The sequence below is a fragment of the Meleagris gallopavo genome, chromosome 2, assembly GCF_000146605.3.
Source record: "Meleagris gallopavo isolate NT-WF06-2002-E0010 breed Aviagen turkey brand Nicholas breeding stock chromosome 2, Turkey_5.1, whole genome shotgun sequence".
Classification (NCBI taxonomy): domain Eukaryota; kingdom Metazoa; phylum Chordata; class Aves; order Galliformes; family Phasianidae; genus Meleagris; species Meleagris gallopavo.
The window spans coordinates 88,377,214-88,404,012 of NC_015012.2; the positions used below are offsets into that span (position 1 = coordinate 88,377,214).

The 26,799-nt window shown below is 38.5% G+C and overlaps 1 protein-coding gene across 1 annotated transcript; it reads left to right on the forward strand.

The window, feature by feature from the left end:
* LOC104909965 (plectin-like) lies at positions 1-26,220 on the forward strand. The gene is made up of 6 exons (XM_031552250.1): positions 1-67; positions 3,002-3,063; positions 20,515-20,604; positions 21,127-21,162; positions 23,485-23,562; positions 25,817-26,220. Exons 1-6 carry the CDS (start codon positions 1-3, stop codon positions 26,057-26,059), a joined length of 576 nt encoding a protein of 191 aa, XP_031408110.1. The 3' UTR covers positions 26,060-26,220.
* The last annotated feature ends 579 nt before the right edge of the window (positions 26,221-26,799 follow it).

Here is a 26,799-nt window from a genome sequence, read left to right on the forward strand (position 1 = left end):
ATGCAGTCATTCACTAAGGATGAAAAGCGATGGAGTGGGGAGCTGGTGGAGCTGATGTGCTGCGTGGGTCAGTAGTGAGCTTTGCAGTGAACTTTGTAGCTTCCAGCAGCAGGTTTGCTTTGTAATGAAAGGGCATTAGAGCACTCTGGGGAAAAACTTTTCACCAGAGCCTTTGAAGGGGTTTCGTTTCTTAGTTTTGAATTACTTTGGCAGTAGGCTGCCTATCTGCTAGTTACTTCATTTGGTGTTTTGGCTTCGGTGCGCTCTGCTCAGAGGTCAGCTGCATAAAATAATGTTATACCGTACTTTCATCCTAATGTGCATTTTCTTAACTGAAAGAGTTTGTTTTCTGATTAAAAATCACAAGTGCTCTTTTATTCTAGTGCTTTTTTTCAACATGGCACTTTTATTTTTCTTCCTTTTTACACCTTCGTTCGTTAGAGCTGTACAGTTTTTTTCTATGAGTGCAGAAAAGTGTAATGTATGGATATATAAGGAATATGGGGAAAAAGCATCATTTTTTACTTACTTTTCGTTAGAAGTAGGGCTGAAATTAATTGTCACTACATGTTCTAACAAGTTACGTGGAAAGGGATTTTTTTCCACTGTTGTCCCAGTAACAGAATGTAAACTGTGGTAGTAGTTAGTCAAAACTAGCTGAGGTTACCTTAGCGAAGAAGACACATTATACACTTGTGGGCTGGCTTATTAAATTCTGCAATTTGGAAAAATTGTGTTCCTTTTAAAATAGCTACCCACAATGGAACAGTTATAAGTAAAGTTACATATTGTTTTCTTTCGTTTCTGAGATTTTGTTCATTAACTAAGATTGATTGAGATTGCTGTTTCATTAACCAAGCTAGGGCTTCTAACCTTACTTGGATGAATTACTCTTGTTGGAAATGCTGCCTTGCTGGATGAAAGCTATAGGAAAATGTATAGATAGAATGGCTTACGCTGAAAGGAACCTTAAAGATTATCCTATTCCAACTGCCTGCTGTTGGCAGGATTGCCACCCACCAGATCAGGCTGCCCAGGGCCCTTCCAACCTGGCTTTGAACACCCCCAGGAGCGGAGCATCCACAGTCTCTCCAGGCTACCTGTGCCAGGGCCTCACCACCCTCTGAGTAAAGAATTTCCTTTAATATCTGACCTAAATTTCCCCTCTTTTAGTTTAAAGCCTCTCTCCCTTGTCTTATCTCTATCTGCTTGCCTGCTTAAATTCAGCCCCCCTCTACTTATAACATATTTCTAAGTACCATTGTGTTCCACATTGGAACACAATGTGGTTTCCCTGAGGTGTTCTCTTCTCCCAGCTAAACAAGAGAACTTCCTCAACCTTTCTTCATAAGAGCACCAAAAACAGATTTTTTTTTTTTAATATATCAGATTTTTCTCTCAAGTAATTCTTGCTTTGCTCGAAAGTTAGTTTCTTCATTCCCTTTTCGAGCCTTCAACTAGAATAAGTTCTCTGTAGAGGGAAAAGAATATGTCAGAAACTTACAGATCTGGAGTGACATGGAAAAGTTGTTCTGGGAACTGTCCCTCTTCTGTGCAGTTTCTGGTACATGTACTAACTGCAGAACTCACTGCCACAGTGAACACAAAAATTATAGATGTTTTAAAATGATCAACCTCTTCCTTCTCCCCCCCCAACCCTCCTCCAAATAATCTCTAATGGAAAAAATGTATGTGAGTCACATACTGGAGAACTACACAAAGGCTTTGCAAGCTTTTGCTTGTCTTGTTTTTGCTTTTGTTCCTGAATACTCATTTCTCACAGGTGCGAGGGAAAGTATACAGGGCTCCGTGTGGCCTGGGGTGCAATCTTGTGTGATTTCAGGCCATTTTGAAACACCTCAGTATTACACTGTGACTCAAATGTCCATGGGTGTGGACCTCCCATGACTTTTTTTTCCATTTGTTTATTTTATTTCTTCCTTCTGTTACCTTTGACCAGTCTGCCAAAAGTGGCTTTAGTGTAAAATGTAGGACGTGACTCAATCCTCCAGTGATTGCTGTAGCTGAAGAAAGGGTCTTGTTCTGCTACCTGAGCTGCTTCTCAGCCATACTACAAATAGCACAAGTCAATGAAGCAGCTGCAGTTCTGTTGTACAAGCTCTTAAGGGATCTGGCTATTATAGGCTTATGCAGATGGTCTGGGTCCTGCCCTGCAGCTCCGGCTCCTGGGGGCTGTGGGGCATTTGTACCACCCAGTGACCATGCATAGCTCTGTGGATGTAGAACTGGATGCTTCAGCTGGGGTGGCATTGCTGTTTCTTTAGCATGGCTCTGAAGAATACATGTATGTACATCCCACCCATAACAGGATGCTTTCTTACCCTATTGCTTTTGATATTTCCACTCAGTGTCTGGCGAGCAGCTGTTGGTGCTGCCCTACCTACCAAGGAGCAGTAGCTACTAGCAGTGGCCTGTGTAGCAGTAGCTGGGTCTCATCGGTGTGTTAATCAACACCCCTGCATATACCATGGAGGTTGAAAAGAAAGAGGGTGCTTTCTATGTCTGAAGTGCATTAGAAGAGGTGTGATATTCCAGTAAAAAAAACAGTTGCCAAAAAGCTGGTTTTCATAAAGGAAGGGAATTCCTATTAGTAAATAATGATTTATCAGATTTCAGAGGTTAGCAGTAGTATTTATGCTTCTTAAAAGTTTGCTTTGATCTTTAAAATACATTTTGTGCACAGTCACCTTTTCCTAGGAAGTTACATTTCCATTAGCAGTGCTCCTATTCTAACAGTGGTGCTATAGCCTTGGAAGACCTTACTTAGATCCTCTGCTGAAGAAACCTTTGCGTGACATACTGCAATGTACTGCAAAACATTTCTATGCTATTATTTTAATTAGATAATTCAGAGCTTCTACAGGCTATATTGTTTTAAAACATTATTAAGATGTTAATTTCTTAAAGCCGTCCTTAAATAAAATCTGCATAATTTGTAGAGCTGTTGAAAACCTTTTTCTTTTTTCCTTTTTACCTCCAGATGAACGGGATAAAGTACAAAAGAAGACCTTCACAAAATGGATAAATCAACATCTCATGAAGGTCAGTTGATTTTTCTGTGATGTCTTGATGACTGAATATTACAGCAGTGATCGTGTATTATACTAACTGTTTGATTTTAGAATGCAGTTTCATTGTGTGGTAGTAAGGTAGTCAAGCTAAGAAGATCTTAAATCACAGAGTTTATGGACATATCTTTGAGCAGCCATGAAGGTGCAAAAATACTGCTGTCTGATAATCTAGGGTGTTTGAATACTTGCACTTGAAATTAAAATAAGACAAAGTATAAGGGTTACTCTTTCATTCTGCAAAGCTTGATTTTTTCTTTTTTTTTTCCTAGCATTAGACAGCCTTGTCTGTAGTAACATTGATAGGACAAATTAAAAAAATAAAAATAAAATTAAGTACAGTGTTGAGGACAGGGAAGTGACATTGCAAAGGATACCTGTATCTAGTGATATTCGCATGTGTTAGAAACGGAGACTTTCTAGGGATGAAAGTCACTTTTCTTTTGAATAGCACTGAACTTGGCCGCAGGGACAGAGCGCATCATTTAAACAATATGTACAGATCATAGTCAACAGAGAACCAAAGGCTGTGAGTTCACCTTTGCTGCATGGCCCTTCAGTTCTAAATTTAATCTGCTGTTTCAGCATCAACTGTCTAGCCCAGACATTTCTCTGGAGAAACAGATTGCGTAATTACTGAACATAACTGACTTTGATTTCTTTTCAGAGGTTGAATTCATGTAGAAGTCACATTAAATAAAAATAGTATCTATAAGCTGTCAGAGTTGAGATTTAATTAATGAGTACAATGTTCAGATACTGTTGGAAGAATTTGCTTGTGTTCATATTTAGAGAAAAATAACATTTTTAGAGAGTGACTTAATTATCTCTTCTTGTAGCTGTGCTTGTATGTATTTGAGAAATATTGGATGTAGTAGCATTACAGGATTTATTCAGGGATACTTAAAATAAACTTATTTTTAATCTCCTTGGATCTTCAGAGGATGCAGCATTCTAGTTTTGCATCTTTTAAACATTTGAAACCAGGGTATTTCTTGGAAGCAGCATGACTTATGGAGCTAGCATGGCCCAGATGTAAGGTTGATCCCTATTTTTCTTAGTGAGAGAGAGACCTGTCTTCTGGAATGATGTTTCAGTCCTCCCCACCATGACTGAGCCATCAGAAGCAGTCCTGACATTAGGAGCTCTGCACAGCCTTTCTGTGACAAGGGTGTCTGTAGCTACAGAACCATACTAAACAGTGCAGATATGTTTCCTCTGTGAGTTCTCTAGACCCAAAGGAATCATGCTGTGTAGAAACAGCCGCTCCCAGCGCCCTATTTTAGACATCTCACCCTGGTCTTGGTATACCCAAGAGGTCGTGTGCTCTTGCAGCAGTCCTCTGCTTGCTAATGAGAAAGGAGAAAGAGGCTGTAGACTTGCTCTGTTCTCTTCTGAGAGTACTCTGGATTTTACTTCAGATTTACAATGTAAGAAATTTATCCATTGTCCATGACTTCAGAGAAATTAGATTTAAAGGAAAAAAAATCACACAGGAAGTTTGCCAGTACTCTGGCAGCAAAATGCAATCTCCAGATTAACCATCGTGCATTTCTCTTTATAATTGAAGATAATTGTTACTGTGTTTCTAGGGGCTACTGATCTTCTTCTATTCTAAAGATGCATTTTAAAGATGCAGGCTTAATTTCTGCCAAAAATGGAAAATCCTGCCTGAAACATTTAAAATAATTTGATACAGGTTTAAAACAATGCCTGTTTCTACAGAAGAGCAGTGTTGTACATGTACTGTAAGTGTACAGTACACAGTTTTAAAACATGCAGAGTCATCGTTGCCACCTCTTAGGAGTAGCTTAGAAAGGATTTAGGATATAAACGTGTAAGGAAATCGCAGTGAAGAGTTCACACTAAATCCTTTTGACTTGCATGCCAAGGTCAGTGTCCTCAGGCCTTCGTTGTAGGATAGTTCTTGCTGCAAATGATTGTAGAGAGAAATATTTATCTATTACTGGCAGTGATTTTTCATCTTCTATAGCTCACTAAACAGTTCTTTATTTGAATTCTAAACCTACACAAATACAATTTATATCAGCTCAAGTTTATCTTTTGGAGATACTCAGTTTGAAAGCAGTTGGTTATACACTGTCAATTTTCTGTTCTTACAGTGATATTTCTAGAACTGTGACTTGCATGGAAGTTAAATTAATCCCTCAGATGCTTTTTGTTAAGATGCATAATGGAAATAAGATCCACATAATGGAAATACAGCAAAAGTAGTGCTATAAAAAAGTGTATTTCTAACAGAGTCACTAGAGTGGTCTTGTTCTATGCATTAAGTTGAATTTCAGTCATAGTTTTCAGCTTTATTACCTTGGATTTAATACAAATACATGCAAGTCATACATGCTCACTGGTTGCCAGTAGCTTGTTGAAGAGGAGAAAATGAAAAGGTAAGAATCAGCTTATTTCATGCATCTCACTAGATTTATACAAGCTAGATGTCTAGAATTTTTTTATAGTTAGCAGAGAGGACAGATCCTTCTAGATATCTTAAATATCTGCCTTAGAGAAAGATAAATTGTGTTCTGGAAATGCTTCCCATTTACAGCCTGAAAAAAGATGTAAACTGTCTTATCTGTCATTCTGCTGTGGTTCAGCAAGAAGTGAATACAGAAATTATGGCAGACTATGGAGAGCAGCAGAATGTGCACCATTCTTATTGGGATGGGAAGAGATTACATGTTTCTTTTAATATTTTTCCTTCTTGTGTATGTTCTTTCCTTTCTCCCCCCCCCCAGTTCTTTTCCTCTCTTCTGTTTGTTGGTTTTTTTCTTCATTTTTTTCTTTCCCTCTCTTGTCTCTTTTTACTTTTTCCTTGCTTGTTGAGTTCTTTTCTGGCCTGTTTTAATACATCTTGTGTTCTCTTGCAACCTAATGTCCTGGGGAAAGTACTGGACTTTTATTCCTTAACAGTAGTATAGTCAAAAGAGTTTTTTCTAGGTCAATATCATGATGCTTTTATGGGTTGCCATTGTTTGGTAGGGGATAGCATGGAAGCCTGCTGTCTCCTAGTAATCTTCTAAATTTAAGGGACTTGCTGAGTAACCACAAAAAACATGGCTGAGAAACATTTACCCTCCTGCCCTCTGCTGCCCATTTTGAGTTGGTTTCAAAGCACGCAGAAGCATACTAAACTTCAGTGAATGAGATTAATCCCTTGTCAGTTCAGCTGACTAGTTAAGCATGTGTTTGTGTACTTTGCTAAACTAAAGCCATAGTCATTGTAGAAATATTTCCTGTAAGCAGTCGTGAGATGCCTATTTTTACAGACAGGTACATAATATGTTATTTACCAAATTCAATCATTTTTGTATTTCTCAGTTCAAGATCAAACGGACTGGCAATGAAGCTTTTTTAATGCTGATCTTTTTTTTTAGAATTTATAATGATTTTTCTAGGGATGGTAAGAGCATTGCACTCATTTAGGCTACTGTTTAACGTCTGATGGCTGGGCTCTGGTTTATATGCTGCCTTTTACTTCTTGTTGACATACAAACTGGAGAGGTGAGATATCAGTCTTGCCTGCTGTGTGGTAGGAGCTTCCAGAAAGAAATTCATATTCCAGGATAGAGTGGCAGTGGGGTGGTGATCTTAGGACTTTCTGTAGCAGTAAGTAGCACCTGACCTAACAAAATGAGCTTTCCTTTGGGAAAAGAAAGGTTTTCTTTCTGGGGTAGCATTGTTAAAGAACCTGAAGTGAAATGCAATTTCCAGTAAAGCCTGAGAATTCTTCTTTAAATTCCTTTGAATCCCAGACCCTGAAATGTAAAAATGTAAAAGCAGACAAATCTTTCTTTCTCATTCAATCCCTTTTTCAAACCAGTCAAAAATATTTTTGCAGTACTACGGCTTAGTCTGGATAGAATCATAGAAATCATAGAATCATAGAATGGCCTGGGTTGAAAAGGACCACAATGATCGTCTAGTTTCAACCCCCCTGCTATGTGCAGGATCACCAACCACCACACCAGGCTGCCCAAAGCCACAGATTAAACAGGATATTTTGAAGTATTTGAAATTTATTTATCACCAATTATTATGTGCTGAAAACACAGTGTAAGGGATGGTAACCAGAGACTAGCTAGATCAAGGCTCTAACAGACAACAGAAATACATAATACATAATAAGCACCTACATATTTTTCCCCTAAGGATTTTTTCCTTCTGATGGAAGAGATTGTAGAGAACCTCATACTCAACCTTCCAGCGGCAGTGTGGGCCCTGGGGTTGATGAGCAGCTGCACTGCTAGGGAGGCTATCCTTCCATCTTGGGCCTTCAGCTGGGTGGGGCCTTGAGAGGAGCATGCTGGTGATGGGAGCAATGGGTAGCATCTCTGCACAGGGATTGGTTGCTCCCAAATCACTGCTAAAGGTCTTATGAGCAAGAAAGCTTTTAAACTAGCTGGACAAAATGCTTTTAAAATTTCTGTTTTCAAGGTCCACGTTCAAAATTTTGAACTGCATTGCCGTGGTACATTGATAGTGTTATAGAAATAAGTGTTTTTCATAGTGCAAAGACTAAATGAATAATTCAGACAACCTGTGGTTTGCTAATGGCATCTTGCATGGGTAGCTTCATGAAATGTCCAGGTATATATCTAATGGCAGAGGAGCTGTTCTGATATAGTGCAGTCATTCCCTTGCAGACAGCTGGCACTTCACTGACACTAGTGATTATTGTCAAAACTACTCTATAATATCTTCTTTTTAGCCATGCAGTTGATCAGTTACTTAACATTCCCCGTCTTCTCTTCTAGAAAAGAAAACATTTTAGCTCTACGTTTATATTTATTTTAAGGGATGAAACACCTGGTGTTAGTCTAATCAGGGTACTGTATGTAAAAGAAAGCCTCCTCAACACCTTTCAGTTTTGAAACACACTTTGAAAAAGCAAGCATGTGGTTTTCTTTTTCTGTGTTAATAAAAATAGTAAGCAGATTGCTTGTTGTGCAAGCACATGCAAATGAATATTCTGTGTCTTCCTCCCAGTTAATTCTGACAGCTGCTATAAACTGTGCTAGAACAAACCCTGGAGAACCCTACTCCACGCACACTGTGCAGCTTGCTGCGCTCACTGCTTTAGTCATTGGGTATGGCTGGGTTTTCTCCCCTGTTTCATTTCTAACTGTTCAGCAGAACCTGTTGATGTCTGAGTATACAGATGTATATTTCACTTTTTCCTCCTGAAAATTATGGCTGTTACAGTTCAAGACACGTAAAACATCTTGCCTAAGTAAGAAGTATTTTCTCCCTTTCAATTCATTCCTTCACAAAAAATATTATAAAAATTTCTTTCGGAAAAAAAAAGTCAGCAGGTCATGTTGTAAAGGAATATTGGATTTCATTATTAGCCCTAGAAAATATGTACAATCATAATAATTTGTGTTACATTTTGTGTACAAATTTTTCAGAAATCTTCCACTCAGAAGTGAATGACACAGCATCTCTGATCTGCTTAGAATGTAAAAGCAGTTCGCAAAGCAGATCACCAAGCAACTTCAGAGCTTTGGTGTTTATTAGGAGTTTAGATGAGGGAGAAAGGTAATCAGGAGATGGTAAGGAAAAGTAGTGACAATGTCAGAAGGGAAACCTGATTAAGAGGAGAAAATTAAAGTTTTAGAGGCTGATGATAAACCACGTCACAAAATCTATCTGCATGCAAATAATTAAATAAAACCAAGTCAATAAAAACTGTGCCACAGATTCAAGTTTATTTGATCCTCTTTAATGCATGCAGACTTCATATCTAATTGGGAGCAGGAAAGAGAATAATTGAAAATAGTGCATTAAATATGCATGAAATATAGCTTAAGTGCATTGATATTTTTATGGCATGCAGAACTTTTGAACCAAATGAGTGTGTGTTTTTATAATCTTTTTTATAATTTTTTTTTGTTTGTTTGTTTTATGTAGGTTATAAATGTAAGGAGAATTAAGTCTACTGTGAGATTACTCTATAGTGAAATAACACCACAAAAAACAATATATTTCCAATAATAGACTAATACATTAATAGAGTAATTCATTCTCTTTTTGTGGCTTTGTTGTTTCCAATTAGATCTCAGCTGGCACAGATTTTATTCCTTAGAGATCACAAGAGATAAAATTCTACCATTTGCAATTAAGTGTTGGATTTTAATTAATTGTTAAATTATGCATGGAATTATATTTCATCTGTATACTTTGATGTTTCTGCATTTAATAATCATTTATATATCAGTTTAGAAATACTTTGGCTTGATCTTGCACCCATGGGACCAAGTGTAACTGTACCATTGGCTCCAGTGGGAGTAGTGCTTGTCCCAATACGTGGACTCCAGACAGTAAGCAACTGCAAATATTCAGTCATAAACATTGAAAAATATTTTGTTCTACAGCAATATTTTGTATGCTTGAGAGAGTGAGGTGTGTGACTGCATAGGGACGTAAGAACACATCTTAGTAAAGATGCTTTTCCTGTAGCATGTACTGTCTGTTACGGGTATTTATGGTGTTTTGAACAGGGAAATGTAAAGGTAGTAATGTAATTTTTTAAGTCCTTATTTATCTACTGAAATGCAGTATCTGAAATTTAATCAGAATAGTGTTGAGTCTGCCAACCTTGTATCCTTACTTGCATTAGGCACTTACGGAGCACATCACCTTAGGTCTGAACTGGTGTGTTCCTATAGTTTTAAGCTGCGAAAGCTGGAGTTGTTGTTTGGGTTTAATACCTGATGTTGCCATTATGTTTCACTACTTCAAACAATTCATCCCTGATCAGGCTTTTTTTTTTTTTTGGCCTGGGGTACAAGCTAGAAAGGAGAGAGCAAACTGGAAGGATGAAGGATGGAAAGAACAGGTTGCACTGTGTAAAAGAACATAGTGGAGCATCTCTGAGCAAAGATAAAATGGTGGTGGTCGTGGCTGCTGTCCATCCAAGGGGTTGAATTGGAACTAGAAGGACAGAAAGAGTTGTTTTGGTCACTAAGTAGCATTGGAAGCCCACAATATTTTGTGATAATCATTCATCCTTATAGCTGACAGAAAAAGCAGTTGTTGGATTCTGCATTCCCTTTGTGGCCTTTGCAAGAAATAACTGTTTCTCTGACACAGCTCAGCTGTTACTTCAGCAGATGCAGACCAGGTCAGGGTATACTGTATGTTCTTTGCAGGCCTGCTGCAGGAGTTTGTGTGGCTACTCCTAGTGTGGACATATCTGTTGGGAGATGACTGCCATGCAGAAAGACCGTCAGCCTGTCACTGTGCTGGAAGTAACACTTGTTTTATCAGGTTAAGAAAGTTGCTAGCAAAACTACTGGTTGGTTGGGTCTTGAAGATGGGGAGGGACTGCTTCAGAATCTAAAAGCAGAAGAGAACTTAGCAGAAAGCAATTGGAAAATCTCAGGCTCACCTTTCAAAGAAAAAGGAGAAGTGAGAGGGGAAAAAGCCAATAATGAACTTCTAAGCAGCAGAACACAGCAAACTTGGGAAACCAGTAGGTAGGGTCTCCTGGGGAGGTAAACTAGAAGTGAGAGGAATGCAAGAGGTCTGGCAGTCATTGAACACTCTTGTGTTGAAGACACAAAGGCAGGCTGCAGACAGGCAGCACAAATAGATGTGTTAAATAAAAAGGAGCCATAGAAAAAGTGGAAATAAGGGTAACAGGACTAAAGATTTGTATGAAAGAACTAGTAGAGCATGATAGAATGAAGTCAGACAAGCAAAGGTCTAAACTGACTTACAGTGAAAGAATGACATAAAAGTTTACAGGAGCGAGCGAGGTTCTATAATTATATCAGAATATGAAGAAGAAAGAAATACAGATGCATTATCTAGGAAGAAAATGAGATGTTATTGAATGGTGTGGAGAAGACTGAAGCACTCTGACTTCTTTAGAGTACAGAATACTGACTTGATGAAACATGTTTTAACAATATGAGAGTAAAATTCAGGTAAGTTAAAAGGATATTTAGATGAGTTATGTGCTTTCTTGTTGCACAGCTTTATTCACTCAACAGTTAGGTTGTCAGTTATAACATTTTGTCATTTTATGTAAGAATTCAGAAAGCACTGGGGGCTCCTAGGAGTCCGAACTATAGCAAGCACAATGCTTCTCTCTCAGGCAGAAGAGAAAAATGGGGAACTACAGACCTTACAGAGTAATTCACTCCCTAGGATGACGGTGGAACAAATTACTGAACTATCAGTTATCTGACCTGTGGCTGCACGACTGATCCTTGAAAGCAAGCAGATAAAGGGACTTGGTGTATCTGAAGCTTTTATGTGCTTGCACATGTAGTCTCATTAGCAGATTACTATCAGAAGTTTGAATGAGAGGTTCACGGATATAGTTTACTCGGATATCATCATCGGTGACAACTGCAACTGCAGCTAAAAATGGCATGAGGAAGAGCCAGGGCCATCAGTGTGGCTGCTGCCCCTGCTGCCATTTGGTGCTTCCACAGCATCGCCTGGCTCTAGGAGGCCACAACAGTCAGCAAGCACTGAGTACCCTCTCTGCTCTGCATCTTCAAATGAGGACTCCAGCTCTGTCACTTTGTCCCTGTAGTAATATTCCAGGTTTTGTAGTGCTGTGGCTGTATCTTTCTCTGGCTCAGGCCTTGTGTCACATAGGATGTGTGGTTCTCACACTGCCGTGGTTCTCACAGGGTACAGCTTCCCAGTGGGGCTGATAATACTTGTACCTAGGAAGCTCCTTGAGCTTCAGATTTACCCCTCGTCCTCTCTGTGGGCCAACACAGTGCTTAGGAGACAAGGAGACGGTTCACAGTTCTGCAGTCTCATAGGCACAGGTGGCTCTCTTGTGGTTGTGGGCATGTGGTTGTGAAACTTTGTCTGGCTGCTCCAGATGTAGATCTTTATGATGAGAAATGATTTGCAGACATCCGTATTAAAGCAACAAGAAGTAAGAAGCTTTCTTGGAAAATCATGGACAGGTTATGATTAATCTAATTTGCTTAGTCTGAATCAGAGGAGACTGAACAGAGATGAGATAACATGTTCTCAGTATGTAAAAAGGTGGTTAAATAGAGAAGGGTGTGAACAAGTTTTTTCCAAGGTTAGACTTTAAGGAGGGAGCAACAAAAGAATCAGCCTATTTAGTTTTAAGACTAGCAAGGCAAAATACCCTCCTAAAAGACAGTAAACATAGTAAAATACTAAGGTGTACACATCATGTTGTAGAATTTCCTTCATTTGAATTTTTGAGATTAGATGAGCTTCTCTGGCACAGGCACAGGCTGTTCAGAGAAGCCCTTCGGATGCTCCATCCCTGGAGACATTCAAGACCAGGTTGGATGAGCTGTGGGCAGCCTGAGCTGGGAGGGGGCAGCCCTGTGCACAACAGGGGGTTGGAACTGGATGATCTTTATGGTCCCTTTCAACCTTTAGCTATTCTATGATTCATCCTATGAAAAATCATAAAAGGCTACTGAGGTGCAAAAGGGAGGAGGGATGGACATCCAGTAAATTAGTCATAATTGGCACAAGAGTTGTCAGTGAGCTGGGAGCATTTGTGGTACTTGACCTGACATGTCATGTGTGGCATCTGTCCTTCATGCTCTCTGCGAGCTGCTTGTAGAACAAAGATTACTTAGGTGAAATAGGTACTAAAGCTGGTAATATGTGCTAAGTAGGTTCTAAAGCTCTGTAAGTGATATTTTTAGACTTCAAATTGTGGCAATAATAGAGTAGATGTCTGTTTTTGTTAGCAGTAGGTACCTATTTTTACTGACCTTGTGTTTCTATACTAGATGGGCTCCACTCAGATATATTTATTGATCCCAATACGCAGTTACAAGCAGCTGACCAAGACTGTGAAAGTGTTAAGAACAGAGATAGTGGTATGATAAAGATGATAAGGGGAATGGGATCTATGCAGATTTTCTTACTATCTAGACCTTTGCTCTGATACTGGCAAACCCATATTAGTTGAAGTAGTCCGTTATTTCAGAAAGATTTGAGATGTGTGCACTGGAATGAAGATGAGATTTATTTCTCATCAATTGGTGGACAGAAGGATTCTTGACGCTTAGGGATTTCAGTTAAACATTTTATGTACAATAATTATGCTTGAGATATCTCACAACTACTGAAACCAGAAAAGGACTCGTGGATGTGCATGTCTGTGTCCTAGTATTTGCTACATCCATAAGATTATGCACCTGCTTGCATACTTGTTGATTTGGGGATTAGAGGAATACTGGAATGCGTGTCATGAAACCAAATACAGGAACATGAGAAGTGTAAAGGCAAGGTTTAGCCGTGCTCTGAATTCTTGGTTGGTTTTTCTTTTCTTTTGTTTCTTTTTAAATATTAGCAACAGTACATTTACCTTAAAGCCATACAAGTGATTTTTTCAATTTTATTTATTTATTTATTTGGTGGTGTTTCTTTATTAAGAGTTATCCAGGGACATATGAAGCAATGAGCAAGACACAGGGTAGGCAAAAGCAATGGGTTAGTCAGGCGATGTAGTTTTCTGGAAGGGATGCGATGGTTAATGTAAACAAAAAATAATGACTTGATCCAAGTTCAGAGACAAGGACAGGGTTTCAGAGGGGTGCAACACTGAATTTAGATCATGAAGTATTAATGCTAGTGTGCAGAGCATTGACCAGATGAATAAGTGAAGATCAGTCCAAGGATGCAGCCAAGGATGAATCTTCTGTTAGAAAACATCTGCTATAAAGAAAGATCCGGGGTGCTGAGCTTGCTTTGTATAGGAGACTTGTTGAAAGGTAACTTAGGAAAAATACTTGAAATTGTGAAGTGCTTTATGGAATACCATTCACTGAGCCTACTATTCAGTAAAATTAATATCCAAAGCAAAAATCAAACAGCTAGAAAATTACTGCTGAGTGTGAAATAAAGACGAATTTATTTTCAGTGTAACTACAAGGGATGTTTTCAGTGCCATACACCATCAAACCAGTGAGCAAAAGAAACAAATGAGAGCGAATTTCTGACTACTGAACCTAGAATTGGATTGATCAGACTTTGCAGGCACACAGGGGAGATGGAGCACATGTTTTCCCTTTGTGCCACCTCGCTGACCCTGGCTGCCTGCTGCTAGCATCTGCCTGGCCATGCACACCCAGCACTGCAGTGCATTCAGGCAGAGATGGAGGAACAGCACCATCTGCAGCCAAGTGCCAGAAGGTCACAGTTGCAGTGCTACCCAGTGAGTAAATTATGCATAATTTGTGTTTGCTTAGTTTCAGTAGAGTGAATGCAGCTTATTATAGGGCTCAGTAGAAAACAATGACCACAACGTCAATTGTACATACAATTGTACATACAATGTAGTATGTATTATATAGGAGTTTGTTGTTTCTCCAAAATTTCATTCAGATAAAGTTTTAGTTAAAAATAAGGAGATTAAAGAACCTTGAGAGGCTGAGAATATCAGTCTGCACATATCACATATCAGTCTGCCTGATCTTTAGACATACCCTTGGGTTGGCCCTGGACTGTAACTCCTGTCATTGCTGAGCTGGTCTAAATTACCCAGGGTGCTGGGGGCCTTGTGGTGTATTGAGCAACACTCATGTATTTTATCTTTGACAATCTAAGAAGTCTGTAGAGCAAAATAACTAGTATTGAAGGCATTTGAGGAAGCTGCCTTGCTTGGCATGTGAGGGATTTTTGACAAATCTGACCTTACACACTGCATTTAAGCAAAGATGTTGTTGTAGCCTGTTCAGAGAATTTTAGGAAGACTGACATAAATCATGCTTTGTGTACTGGCATGCCAAGCATTTATTTTTTGTCCAAAAATAAAGAAAATTCTCTATATCAGAGATTTTTGTTCTTTGTTGATGTCTTAGGTTTATTTGTCATTCTGCAGGTTGAACTGCCTATGTGCTTCCTTTATATTCAAAGGTGGGAGAGCTGAAAGATGCTCATTTTTAGAACTTACAGAGACCTCTTTCCTCATTTCTCACATCCAGTGTTTCTCATACAATTTGGCTTCTAGAAACAAGCATAAAGACATTTTTAAGAATCTGAAAAATTAGGGAAACTCGCCAGGATTTCAGGATCTCAGGCATGGAGTGTGGTAGGTTTTTAGTAGTCTGAGTGCTGATGGTATTTTCTGTGGAATGGTGAAATTACAGCAGTTTTTGGCTGTCTGTGTCTGTTACCTCAGAAAAAGTGTTTTACTGTAGCTGAAAAGCTGAAGCCCATCACATGATCCAAAACATAGTGAAGAGAATGGGGGTCTGAAATGATCTTTCTGTGGGCATCGAGTCAGATTCTTAAAACTTGAGTTTATTGTTTAACCAGCTGTGGCCCTGTGCCAGTTGTCATTGGGACTTATCAGTGACCTCAGCAGTAATTAAAGCCTGACCTTTTTTTTCCTAACACACCCGCTACAGTTCTGAGTCTGCTCCTATTTTCCCTTGGAGGAGCTGGTAATGCTTTGGATCTGAACTGTGCATTTAATTAACTTCACTTCTCAAAGTGAACAATGTACTACTTGAAAAGGCTTTCCCAGGCTACGTACTCTGAAAAGCCTCTGTTGGAGCTGTAATACTCTAATTCCTGGTGATGCCTGCGGATGCCTTGCTCACAGGCTTGTCAGCTGAACTGCAGTTTTTTCTCGAAATAAATGTGAATCAGATTTTATTCTAGTTTTGCCTGTTCCAAAAACGATAGGAGAAGGTCTATTTTGGCCTATTCTTTTTATGATCACTTCAGCCTAACTATGACAAAGAGAAATCCCATTATTTTAAGGAACATACATGATAACAGTAGTCTGCTTTCTTCAGCCTGTGAAAATGGGTCAGTTTTCAACTGTGTGAGCACACCAGCCTGTCCTGGCTCCAAGGCCTGCAGCTTGCCAGGGTCACTGCAGTTGCGCCATTTCCTTGAGGGAGTTCCTGGCTGCCCCTGGTGTTTGGGAGTAGCTGGTGGTTGTTCCTGCCTTATCTGATTGAATGCTCACCCTGGCCTCTCTTGCCTCTCTGAACATGTTATTTCCTTGCCTTTCTGCACTATTTCAACTGAGAAAGTGATCCCTTGCATTTTAGGTGCTAGACGGGAGCATGCTGTGGCATAACACCAATGTCTGTGAGGTTTCTTTGCACATGTGCCAGGTATGCATCCACTGTATATGCAGAAAGGGCCACAACAGTATTATCCTGCCAGATTTTCTTCCAAAGCAGAAGAGGAGAGACGTTCTTCTGTTTTCACAGAATTTTAGCAGCATATGTTCTCTCCTTGCTTTTCAAGACCAAGCAATTTTTGCTTGTGGAAGAAGCAGGGACAGACTTTCCCATTTTAGCCATAAACATAAGCAACCTATAGTTCCATTTTGTGAAGGTATAGATTTTGTCTAATATCAGCATAATAAAAATATCAAGAAAAAAAAGTCAATATCACTATACTTTTTTTTTTTTTTTTTAAGAGTTGTGGCCAGGCTCCCTCCCTGACTGTGGCTTCATTGAAGTAATCATTGAGAGAGGTTTTGGCTGACTTAACTGTTGTGAAACCTATAGTCACAGCCTGTAGTGTGTGTGATTCATATGGAAGACAGCCATGACCCATGACAAAACCAGAGGTTACTGTGCACGTTCTGTTCTCAAAGTGTAGATATTTTGGGCTGTTGAAATGTATTAGGCTATTCAGGACAGTTCCATGTCAGACTGACAGGAAGAGCTTCAGCAAACCTTCATCATCTGGAGGAGAATTTGGAGGCCAAGTGAGATATCCTCAGCGCATTAAATGGTTTTAGGTGTGTGTCCATGTAGTTGAATGACGGTTTTATTTCCTGTAAATGAGAACCAGGCAGACTGAAGACAGTGGTGTCAGGTTTGTTGTGACACCAGCCTACGGAAGAAGCCCTGTAGTCCAGGGCTTTTAACTCCAGAAGGGGAATTGTACATGAGGTTGTAACTGATAGCAACTTGATTGCGAGGTCAGCCAGATGTGTCAGTAGAATAGTATGACAGAGCTATGTGAGTTATGTGAAGTATTAATTTTCTGGCTTTTGGAGGCAGCAGCCATCTTCATGATCTTCATTTACAGAGTGCCTGACATATTGGGATCTAAGGGCAGGATTGCAGCTCTTTCACTGCTAAAATTTTAAAAGTTGTTTTTATTAGTGTCAGTGCGAGTTCCCCAATTCAGAATTTAAGCTCACTAGGAATGTATGATACAAAAATATCTCAGGCTTACATCAAGGATGGAGCTTTACTTGCCACAAACGTTGTAGTACACATGCCAGATGATGAAGATCAGAAAATGAATCATTTCTGAAACAGTCCCTTAAATCCTCCCTATTTCCTTTGACTGATGATTTTGCTTGTTTGTCAGATGCCCCATAGCCACTAAATACCTTCCACATCCTCCTTAAGAAATCTCTTCTCATGCCCAAGTTATCACACTCACGTGGATATGTTGTGCAAAGTTGCCTGAGGCAGCGTATAACCTACTTTGCATGTACCTTGCAGAGAGTATGGCTGACAATTCTGCTGCTTTATTGAAGAGCCACAAAAAGTCTTAATGAATTGCAGCGGCTCAGCAGATCCCACAAGTGCATCCAGGAACTGTCACCTGAATGCCTGTGATATGGCACTTTCTGAAGGAGTTCAAATGTGTCAGGAAAACATCTGAGAAACAGCAATACTTGTGCTTTTCTGCATTTAAACTTCTAAAAATTCATTATGTGTGTTGAGAGGCAAACCTGCCAGACTGAGAGCTTTTTAGCGAGCATTTCTTCAAGTGATGGTTTGAATCTCTTGAGAAGCACAAAATGCTCCTTTTAGATGTGACCTGCTGCTTTGGATGATTGTGCTTGCCATTGTTGCCCAAAAACATCCTTTTTAGGTGCACATCTGCTGCTCACAATATTGGAGCAAATTTTTTACTGTCTTGCCCTGTGCTAGCTTGCCACAGTAGTATATCCTTAAATAATTAATCCTCTCAATAATTGTCAGTCAGTGACAGAACTAAGAAAGAAGTCTAAGGTGTATTGCTTGTTGTGTGAGCTTCATGCTATTTTCCTCAAAAATATTACAGATTCATCTCTGAACAGCTGTGATTTCTAGAAAAGATAAATTGGGAAAGATGTTTTTTTCTGAATTACTTTGGAAACCTTTAGAGTATAAGGGACAAACAGAAGGTAAACAAATATACTTAGTGAAAGACAGACCAGAGGATAAATAATCTTAAAGGCACAAATTTAGCTTTCATCTAAAGAGAAAATAAAAGTGTACAGACTAGAATCTGTAGGACTTCTTTATCTTACGATTCTGTTCCTTGCCACTGTCATGCATTTTGTGTTGAAAATCAAGTGCAATCTTGTGTACTGTGTAGGTAGTTCTTCAGCAGTGTTGGTGAGATGTCCTTTATAAGTATATTGCTTTCCTCTATCCTTAACTCGATGTCCTTAACTCTAGCTGGCAGCCTTCGCTCTGGCTCTGCTCTGACTTGGCATTCTCTTCGAAGGGAGTTGGAGGGTGACATCCTGGCTGGAAGAGCAGAGGGGAGGGGGGACCCTCTCGGAAGGTTTTATTGTTGAAAACTTGCCTGTTTTTGTGGGAAAGTGTTTAGCACTCAGTTTGGAATATGTCTTCTAGAAAAAAAAGGAAAAAAAACAAATAGAGACACCGTGGGTTAGAAAGTAAAGACCCTGGAGCTTTTCATTGTTTCAGCATTTAGTGTAATCATATCTGGTATCAGGGGTTTTAATGATATCTTTGAGGCTTCCATTTGTTTCCACCACACATATACTAGGGGAACATCTGTTTCTTGGTTTAGCTTAACAACACCTCAATCTTCCCAAAGAATTTTTCCCTTGGCAGTTTTTTAAATTAATTGCATGCTGGATTTTTAATCACAGTTGGGATTAAAATTAAATTATTTTTTATATGTGCGTGAGTGTGTAAAACCATCTATGTCTACTTGAGTGACGTTATGTATGTAACTTGGTTGCTTACGCAAAGTCTGTATAAATGTTTTGGAAAATATTATCAATTTTAATTCCTTATGGAACGGTCTTCTACATGACTTGTTCTGGCTAGTCTTCAACACAAACGTGAATATGCTCTCATGTTATTCCCAGTTAAGATGATGGTCTTTGCAAAAACAGGTTTCAGGATAATTTCATGTTTAGAAGTTGGAGTAAGAAAACCTGAATTAAAAACATTTATTGATCTAATCACCAGTATTAAGACAGTGATTTATCCAACAGGATGGATCTAGAAATCTGCCTGCAACTCAGATAAACAGAGATATTGCGTAAGGCCAAAGATCTGGACCGATTCCTGCTTCCCTCATCATACACAGAGAAATGTTGACAGTCAGGGGGATTGTCTCTTGTATTGGAAGTACAGCTTGTTTCTTACAGAGGTGATAACTTTAGAAAAAAATTCTGATGTCATGTTTTATCATCTGGAAACTTACGAAGTTTCTAATCAGGTGCCTTAATGGGAGTCTCAGGGAATCAACATGAAATTGCAGCCAAAAAGCCCTCAACCTCTGCTCTGGATGACAGTGTCAAATATCTCTGATTCTGAGAAATTGGATCCTTTGTTTTCTTTCAATCAGCAGTTGACTGAAATTGTTAGAAGTTCCAGAGAAGGTTACATTTGAGCTAGCTAAGCTAACACTAAGAAACAAGAAGTTGGCCTATGAGAGATGTCTTTGGCTTTGTTATGCCCATTGGAAAAATTAAAGTTTTCAGTTGTTTCTCTTTTCATCACTTCTGTTGCCCATGGTTAGCTTCCCAGGATCTGCCAGGAGATCCTGGGAGGCAAACCAGTCCTTCTCAACCAGTTTTTGTCAAATGAGGTTGGATGGCAAGGGCTGCCTGTCTGCAAGGAGCACTGGAGCTGAGGATCCAGCTGCAGTGCCATCAGTATTATCAGTTGACCTCTGGAACTGATGGAGAGGGCTCTTGACTTCTGCAGATCAACCAAACATCTTATTTCTTTGAAATGATCTATGAGGTGGATGTGTGAGCTGCTGGTACTTAGATACCTGGAAACATTGTTAATTAACGGACGTGGCTAGTGTATATGGCTTGATTAGTATTATGCTTAAGACCAGAAATGTTTGTTGACTTTTGGTTTGACAACAGTGAACTTGCGTACTGAAGGTAATACACATGTCAAGGCAAGATTTTGCTCTGTGTATTTTTCTCACAGTTACTGAGTCTAGCTAGCACCATCTGTAAGTGATCATGATTTATTTCAAAATACGTGGCTGTCTGGTATTGTTTAAACTGTCAGATACTGGGTTTTGGTTGTTTTATGCATTCATTGCATGTAACTTCATACTGTTTTCCTTTCATATTCAGGTATATGTGGACATGACTCTTACAAGATAACTGTGTTAATATGACTGACTTGTATGGTATAAAATGAAATCTTAAATTTTACTTTTGCATTTATTTGTGCAGGTTCGAAAACATGTGAATGACCTCTATGAAGACCTAAGAGATGGACATAACTTGATCTCACTTTTAGAAGTCCTTTCTGGAGACACCCTGGTAAGCTTTTAAATCAGAATGCAGTGGTTTCAGTTTGTTATATATACATTTACTCTGTGAACTCTTTGGATGTTGACTGCTGGAGATATCTGGTATTTTCAATAAATGCGTGACTTGATACCAAAGACACAAGTTATTTTTCTATTGGTAAGATATTCCACCATGAATTCTGTGGGGGAGTGCTCTCTTTTTCTTCATTTCTTGCGATCAGTGAGACTACCTTTCTTAGGGTATTGCACTAATATTTCTGTTCTTATCTTTTGTTTATAATTTTTCTTTTAACGTGTATTGGACGCTTAATATCCCTTCCCATTAAAGGGAGCAACTTACAAATAGCAAGGGTAAAATGTCCCTGCAATTGTCTAACACACTCTTCAGATGTCATTTCCTTTCTTTGTGAGCATTACTTTCTTTGCTTGGTATTTGTTCTCTTCATTATGTTCTTCTTTTCATGCTCTTCTTTTCATTTGTGCTCTGTCTTGTGTCTTTGCTGTCCTGTCTCCTGTCTGTTACATTCATTAGCCAAGAGAGCGAGATTTTTTGAAGACCTTACGGTTGGTGAGTTCAACAGAAGCATGCGCGTATGAACAGCATGAGGATGTGGAGGATGAGGATAAGGGGGTAGGTGCCGACCCCCATAACTGTACTAACGTAGTGTTTGAAGTGTGGTATCTCCTACAGTCAGTCAATTCTTAGTTTGGTGTCCTGCAGTAATTCCACAGAAAGTACAAAGAACTCGTATGGTAAATCAGGTTATGCTCATAAAGTAGAAATGGTAAAGAGAAATTATTTGGCCTTTTTTTACGAGCAGCTAAGATGTAAAGGTTTAAGATTATTTAAAATTTTACTTTTGCTAAACTGTATAAAGCTAGGATGCAAATGTGTAGTGGACGTTATCAATACGTCACAAGACAATCCTTTATTTTTATCTGGTTGTTTTTTGTTTTTTTTTTTTTTCAATTAGGTAATTAATAATTCTGTTAAACCAATATTTTTTTACTTACAATCAGTATTTCCAATATGAAAGTAATTCAGACAAAGACTTGAAGGCTTTCCTTGGTAAATAATTTGCAAAAAATTAATTTTACTAAATTAGAAGCACTTGTTTACCTCACCCACAGTGTATTTGGCATTAATATTAGATAATATTTTGACATAAGGTAATTTAGAAGTGCAGATCTATTTCTCAGAAAGTATCAAATGTATTAGTTATTTTTTCAAAGCAGATGGTCAAAGTGGAGGTTACATGGCAACTCTGTGTGGTGCTTTGGCTACCAAACGTGTGGATTGTTTATCTTTCTGGCAACTGATGCTGAATTATCCTTTTGCTGTACTTTAACCATCCAGAAGGGAAATATCTACCAACAAAACGTAAAATGCTGAGTGCTTGCTAGCCAAAGAAGCTGCTCCATGCTTTTGTAGAACCTGCATTATTAGTGTTTGCTAAAGCAGCTTGTTGTCATAGGGCCCAATTAAGTTCTTGGCTCCATGTGTGTTGTGCTACAGTTGTGATTTCAGTTGAATATGTCTGCTTTTTCCTGGAAGCATAACATTACTCAAAATGCTGCATTTTAGCTATACACTGAAAATAAAATATTTCCCCTCTGAGATCCTCTACCTTTATTTTGTGATAGTTTTGATTTATTTCACTCTCTTTGTTTTGGAAAATGAAGTTCCAGATCTGCAATCCTTCGTTCCATCCATTGAAGTTTTTCAGTAGCGAGGGCTGCAGGGATTGATCCTGAGCTCTCAGCGTGAAAAAGAAGGAGCTAAAGCGAAGGTTCTATAATGGAAATTCAAGTTCTTTGTGTTTCAATTTATGCTTCTTATTCAACTCCATTTTCCCATGTTTTGCTTTGGAAAGCATCTGATACTCCACAGGGGAAAAAAAATGTGGACCGAGAAAGGCTTTGGCATATGTTTGTATTTCATGGTGTCAGAGGAAATAACTCATATTCATGGCTGAGCCCTAGCAGTTATAGTATGCTTCAGTTTATTGCGTGAAAGTTTGTGAAAAATCTGAAATAAGGAAGAAGAACATAAAGGATTTGGACATTGTGATAATGATAAAAATTTAACCCATTGTTGATCTCTGACAGCTAAGTAAAGTATTCTTTTTCTGTGTGATTCTTCTTCTTGGTGATTTTACACTAACTGCATGCAGTTCTGCCGTGCTTCCATTAACACACTGCTCATTTCACAGATTCTTGCTTGGATGATTTTGATTTGAGGAAAGTCACTAGCTTTTTTTTCCATGCTTTATAGTGTTTAGCTCAAGTCGAGAATTAAATTTGCACTCTAGGGCTGTATATTTTGTATTGTATATTTTTGGAGGAAAATATTATCGCTATTAGATGTTTTAAAATAAAGATGTATTGCTGTTATAATGATAATGCAGTCAAATCATAAATAAATAAACAGCGTTAAAGTCATAACATTGTGTACAGAGGTAAGCTTTCTGTCAGAGAGTTTACCAGAACTACATAAAAGCCCATGACATTACTTCTATTTTTCTTTGCTTAATAGACTGTAAATCTTTTGTAATAATATATTGCAATCTGATTTCTGTAGCTAGGATCATGCAGGGCCTTTTTTAGCCCTCTCAGACTAAGTAGTACTTTGCAGTGAAACAGCCATCTGCCAGCATGGATCAAAGTTGCAGTTTGGGACACTGATTTCTCTTTCCACCAATTGTATTAAAAAAATATACTTACTCTTCAAAAAATATAAAAACTGTTAAAGCACACTTTTCCACCAAAGGCATTGAGTATTGGCTTTGTAAAAAGTGTGGAGCTTAGAATATTTTACATGGTATTTTAAAAATCAGACTGTTCTTTTGTCTGACAAGGAAATCTCACAATTGTTGTTTTCCAATTTTAGCCCCGAGAAAAAGGTCGGATGCGTTTTCACAGACTCCAGAACGTCCAAATTGCACTTGACTATTTGAAAAAGCGCCAGGTACGGTGAAATTTTTAATAAGAAATGTTAACAAAAATTGCATAACCAGGAGCTAATAAATAATTAAAAAAAAAGTACCTGCTTTGTCTTTTGTACATCTTGTATAACATCTGCTGGTGTACAGATTCAGCTCGTGCTTGACATGATGAAGAGGGTTTTGGCAGATGTAACCTTACACCAACCTTTTCTGAGCAGTAACAGCAACACGATTCATGTGGCATAGAATGTTAAAGAGGAGAAAATTATGGGGAAGATCCTCGGGAACTACTTATAGCAGATTTAAAAATCTTCCAAGCTGTCCGAACACCAGCTGTTATGCTGTTTTTTTGCCACAAAACTATTTTTAGTGAAAAATAGAGATTTAAGGAAATTGTAATTGTATGGGGATTACTTGTTTTCATTATATTTGTTTTAGGAAAATCTTCTCAAGCCTTGCTCCTGGCAAAACCCAAATTTGTGCCTTAGAGTGTCAGAATTCATCTGGGCTGTGGAAGGTTCAGGTTTAATTTCACCTTTAAGTCAAACACTTAAAAACTGCACTTCTGGGTGGTTTTCCACTGTTGTGGAATGAGTTTATTTCCACTTTTAACTTTCTCCTAGAAATTTAGAGTTCTTGCCGCTAAGTAAACATGAGTGGCTACTTGAAATGACAATTACAATGGCATTTTCAGGCAGGAAGGCCTCTGGATTTGTGCTGCACCATGCCTTATTTCTGCATGACAGACCTTACAGCAACAGGGCATGTAGAGTCAGATCATCTTCATGTTTACAAATTGCAGATGACCTTGGGAGCAGCGGCTCTCCATCATGCAGGTGTCAATTGCAATCTGAGAATTTTTGTGCTTTCTTCAGCCTTGCACCTTCATGAATGTGGCTATACGCTACCTTACAAAATATTTGTGTGGTGATGGTGTTCTTGTATGGAAGTTGCAGCCCTACCTCCCTCTTGTAGGGCATCCTAGCCTGGAGTGAGGATTAGGAAAAGTTTTGAGCGCAAAGGGACTTTTTCAGAGACCTGGGGTTCAACTCAAGAAGGAAAGGTAGAGTTAAGGAGGCATGGTACTCTTGTTATTTCTCTCTGTTTAGGAGGTAAGTTGCTCAAGATGGCTGTATAACTTTCAGATGCAATACTTTATTGTTAGTCAAGGTAGAGAGATCCTATATACAAGAGTTTGACCTGGGTGAAACAATAAAAAAAAAAGGAAGGAAAAAAAAAAAGCAAGCATATTTGACTATCATGTCAAGCTTTGCCAGATACAAATAGCTTTCATAATGCAGTGGGAGGAAAACATTTGATTGTCTTCCATTTCTTTTTTGAACAGAGAAATATACTTTTTTTTTCTTCCAGAGAGAATAGTGGAGTTTTTTGTGGTGTTTTGTTTGTTTGTTTGTTTGTTTGTTTGTTTGTTTTTTCCTAATAGGTAAGATGATATCTGCAGAGCAAGAATGGAATGCCTGTGACTGTTTTGTGTTGATAACAGGGTATATGTAGAAAAGCATATGCATGTAACTTTACTAGCATAAGCATAAAATATATTTTATCTGAATAATTATTAATTGCTAGGCTAATTGGATAGATAAGACAGAAAAAAATGGAAGCATAAATTATAACAAAGTAGAATTTCTATGTGTACTCTAAAGGTGAATTTATTGGAGTGGAAAAAACATCAGACTTTGTTTCAACCATACTTTTTTCATGTTCACCACATTCTGAATGAATAAAACAGCAGAGGTGATAATAATCTTGGTCATTATGATGTCATTTGTTTGAATTTGATAGCAAATTTTTGCTCTTATCAAACCAGCTTGTTGTATTTAAACAGGCCAATTCTCCTGTCGCTTTATCTTTGATACAGGAGAGTGTGGAGAAAGCCAGTGGTAGCTTCCTGAATTTAAGCATTGCCTTGAGTCTGATACACTGTAGTTATAGATCGGCGTGTTCTTGTTATCCTCTCCCTATCTATCATACTTTCCTCCTTTGACACAGGCTGAGATGAAGGGTATTTGGCACAGGGAGCAGATTTGTCATTGCAGTGACAGCTGAGGAATCTCCTCAAGTCAGTGTGGGTGGGAGAGGGCGATTCCTGGCAGACTACAGGCAGCTAGAATTTTATTCCTTCCAGCTTTTGGGAAAATAATGTATTAGGATCAGGAAGTGGGTAACGCTTCATTTATAGTCACGCTTCTGTAGTGCACTATGTATTTTTTGGCATATTTATTTCAATTCTGTGTGTGTTTTCTTCCCACGTGACAGGTGAAACTGGTTAACATTAGGAATGATGACATAACAGATGGAAATCCCAAGTTGACTTTGGGGTTGATATGGACCATAATTTTGCACTTTCAGGTAAGCCTAGTTTTACTTGGCAATTTGTTTTTGTTCAGATTCCTACACACATTTGTGATGAATGGGTCAACTTTGGATCTCAAGACATCCTGTACAAGTCTGCATTATGTCTCTAACGTGTATTTGAAGGTTGTAATAACTGTTTTCTGATTATGTAAGCTAAATCTGAAGGTGTAGTTTGTTATCCAATCTTGTCTTTAAATTTTTGAAAATTGCTTGGTTTTTGAATGTTATTAAAGGCAATGGTTGTGTTCCTTTAGCACTTGGATAAATAGGCCTTGATTTATTCTAAAGACTTCTTTTGTTGAATATTAAAATAAATTTTAAAGAGTTAAGTCTTGCTTCGTTCTAAAACTGAATTTCTCTGCTGATAAGAGTATTGTAGTAAGCACTACTTTAAGCAGTTTTGAGCAGTTGGTAACACTTCAACATTTGTTTTCAGTACAATAGACATGATGGTAATGTGGGGTCACACTAGGTGGCACTCTGATTGTGGTACACTGTACACTGATTGTGTACAGTATAATGCAGCCTTACAGTGTGTGGTGTTAAATTGCTCCTCAAAATGAGGCCTTCACAATGACTGTGGCTGCAGATGATGTAATTCAGATGACAGATAATTCCCATTTACTGACTGCAGCATTGTTAGCCAGAGTCGGTGTTGTGGGGGCATTTGAAATGACTGGAAAATTAGAAGATTATACAAAAAAGCACAGTTCACTTAAGAATATCCTCCAGTGGATTTATAACTGGAAAAAAAACAACTTTTTCATTTTTTAAAAAAGCTCCTAGGGCATTGTTTGCATTCTTGTGAATTGTAAGGAGGAACAAAAGACCCAAATAGAGCCCATGTTGCTATGGTCTAACCAGATTGGGCAACCCAGCCACAG

Excerpts from the sequence above, each read along its gene's own strand:
- LOC104909965 (XM_031552250.1), top strand. The coding sequence starts at position 1 with ATGCAGTCATTCACTAAGGATGAAAAGCGATGGAGTGGGGAGCTGGTG. Across the intron at positions 68-3,001 it reads GGAGCTGATGTGCTGCGTGG|ATGAACGGGATAAAGTACAA; the intron begins GTCAGTAGTGAG and ends TTTTACCTCCAG. Across the intron at positions 21,163-23,484 it reads TTTTGAAGACCTTACGGTTG|CCCCGAGAAAAAGGTCGGAT; the intron begins GTGAGTTCAACA and ends TTCCAATTTTAG.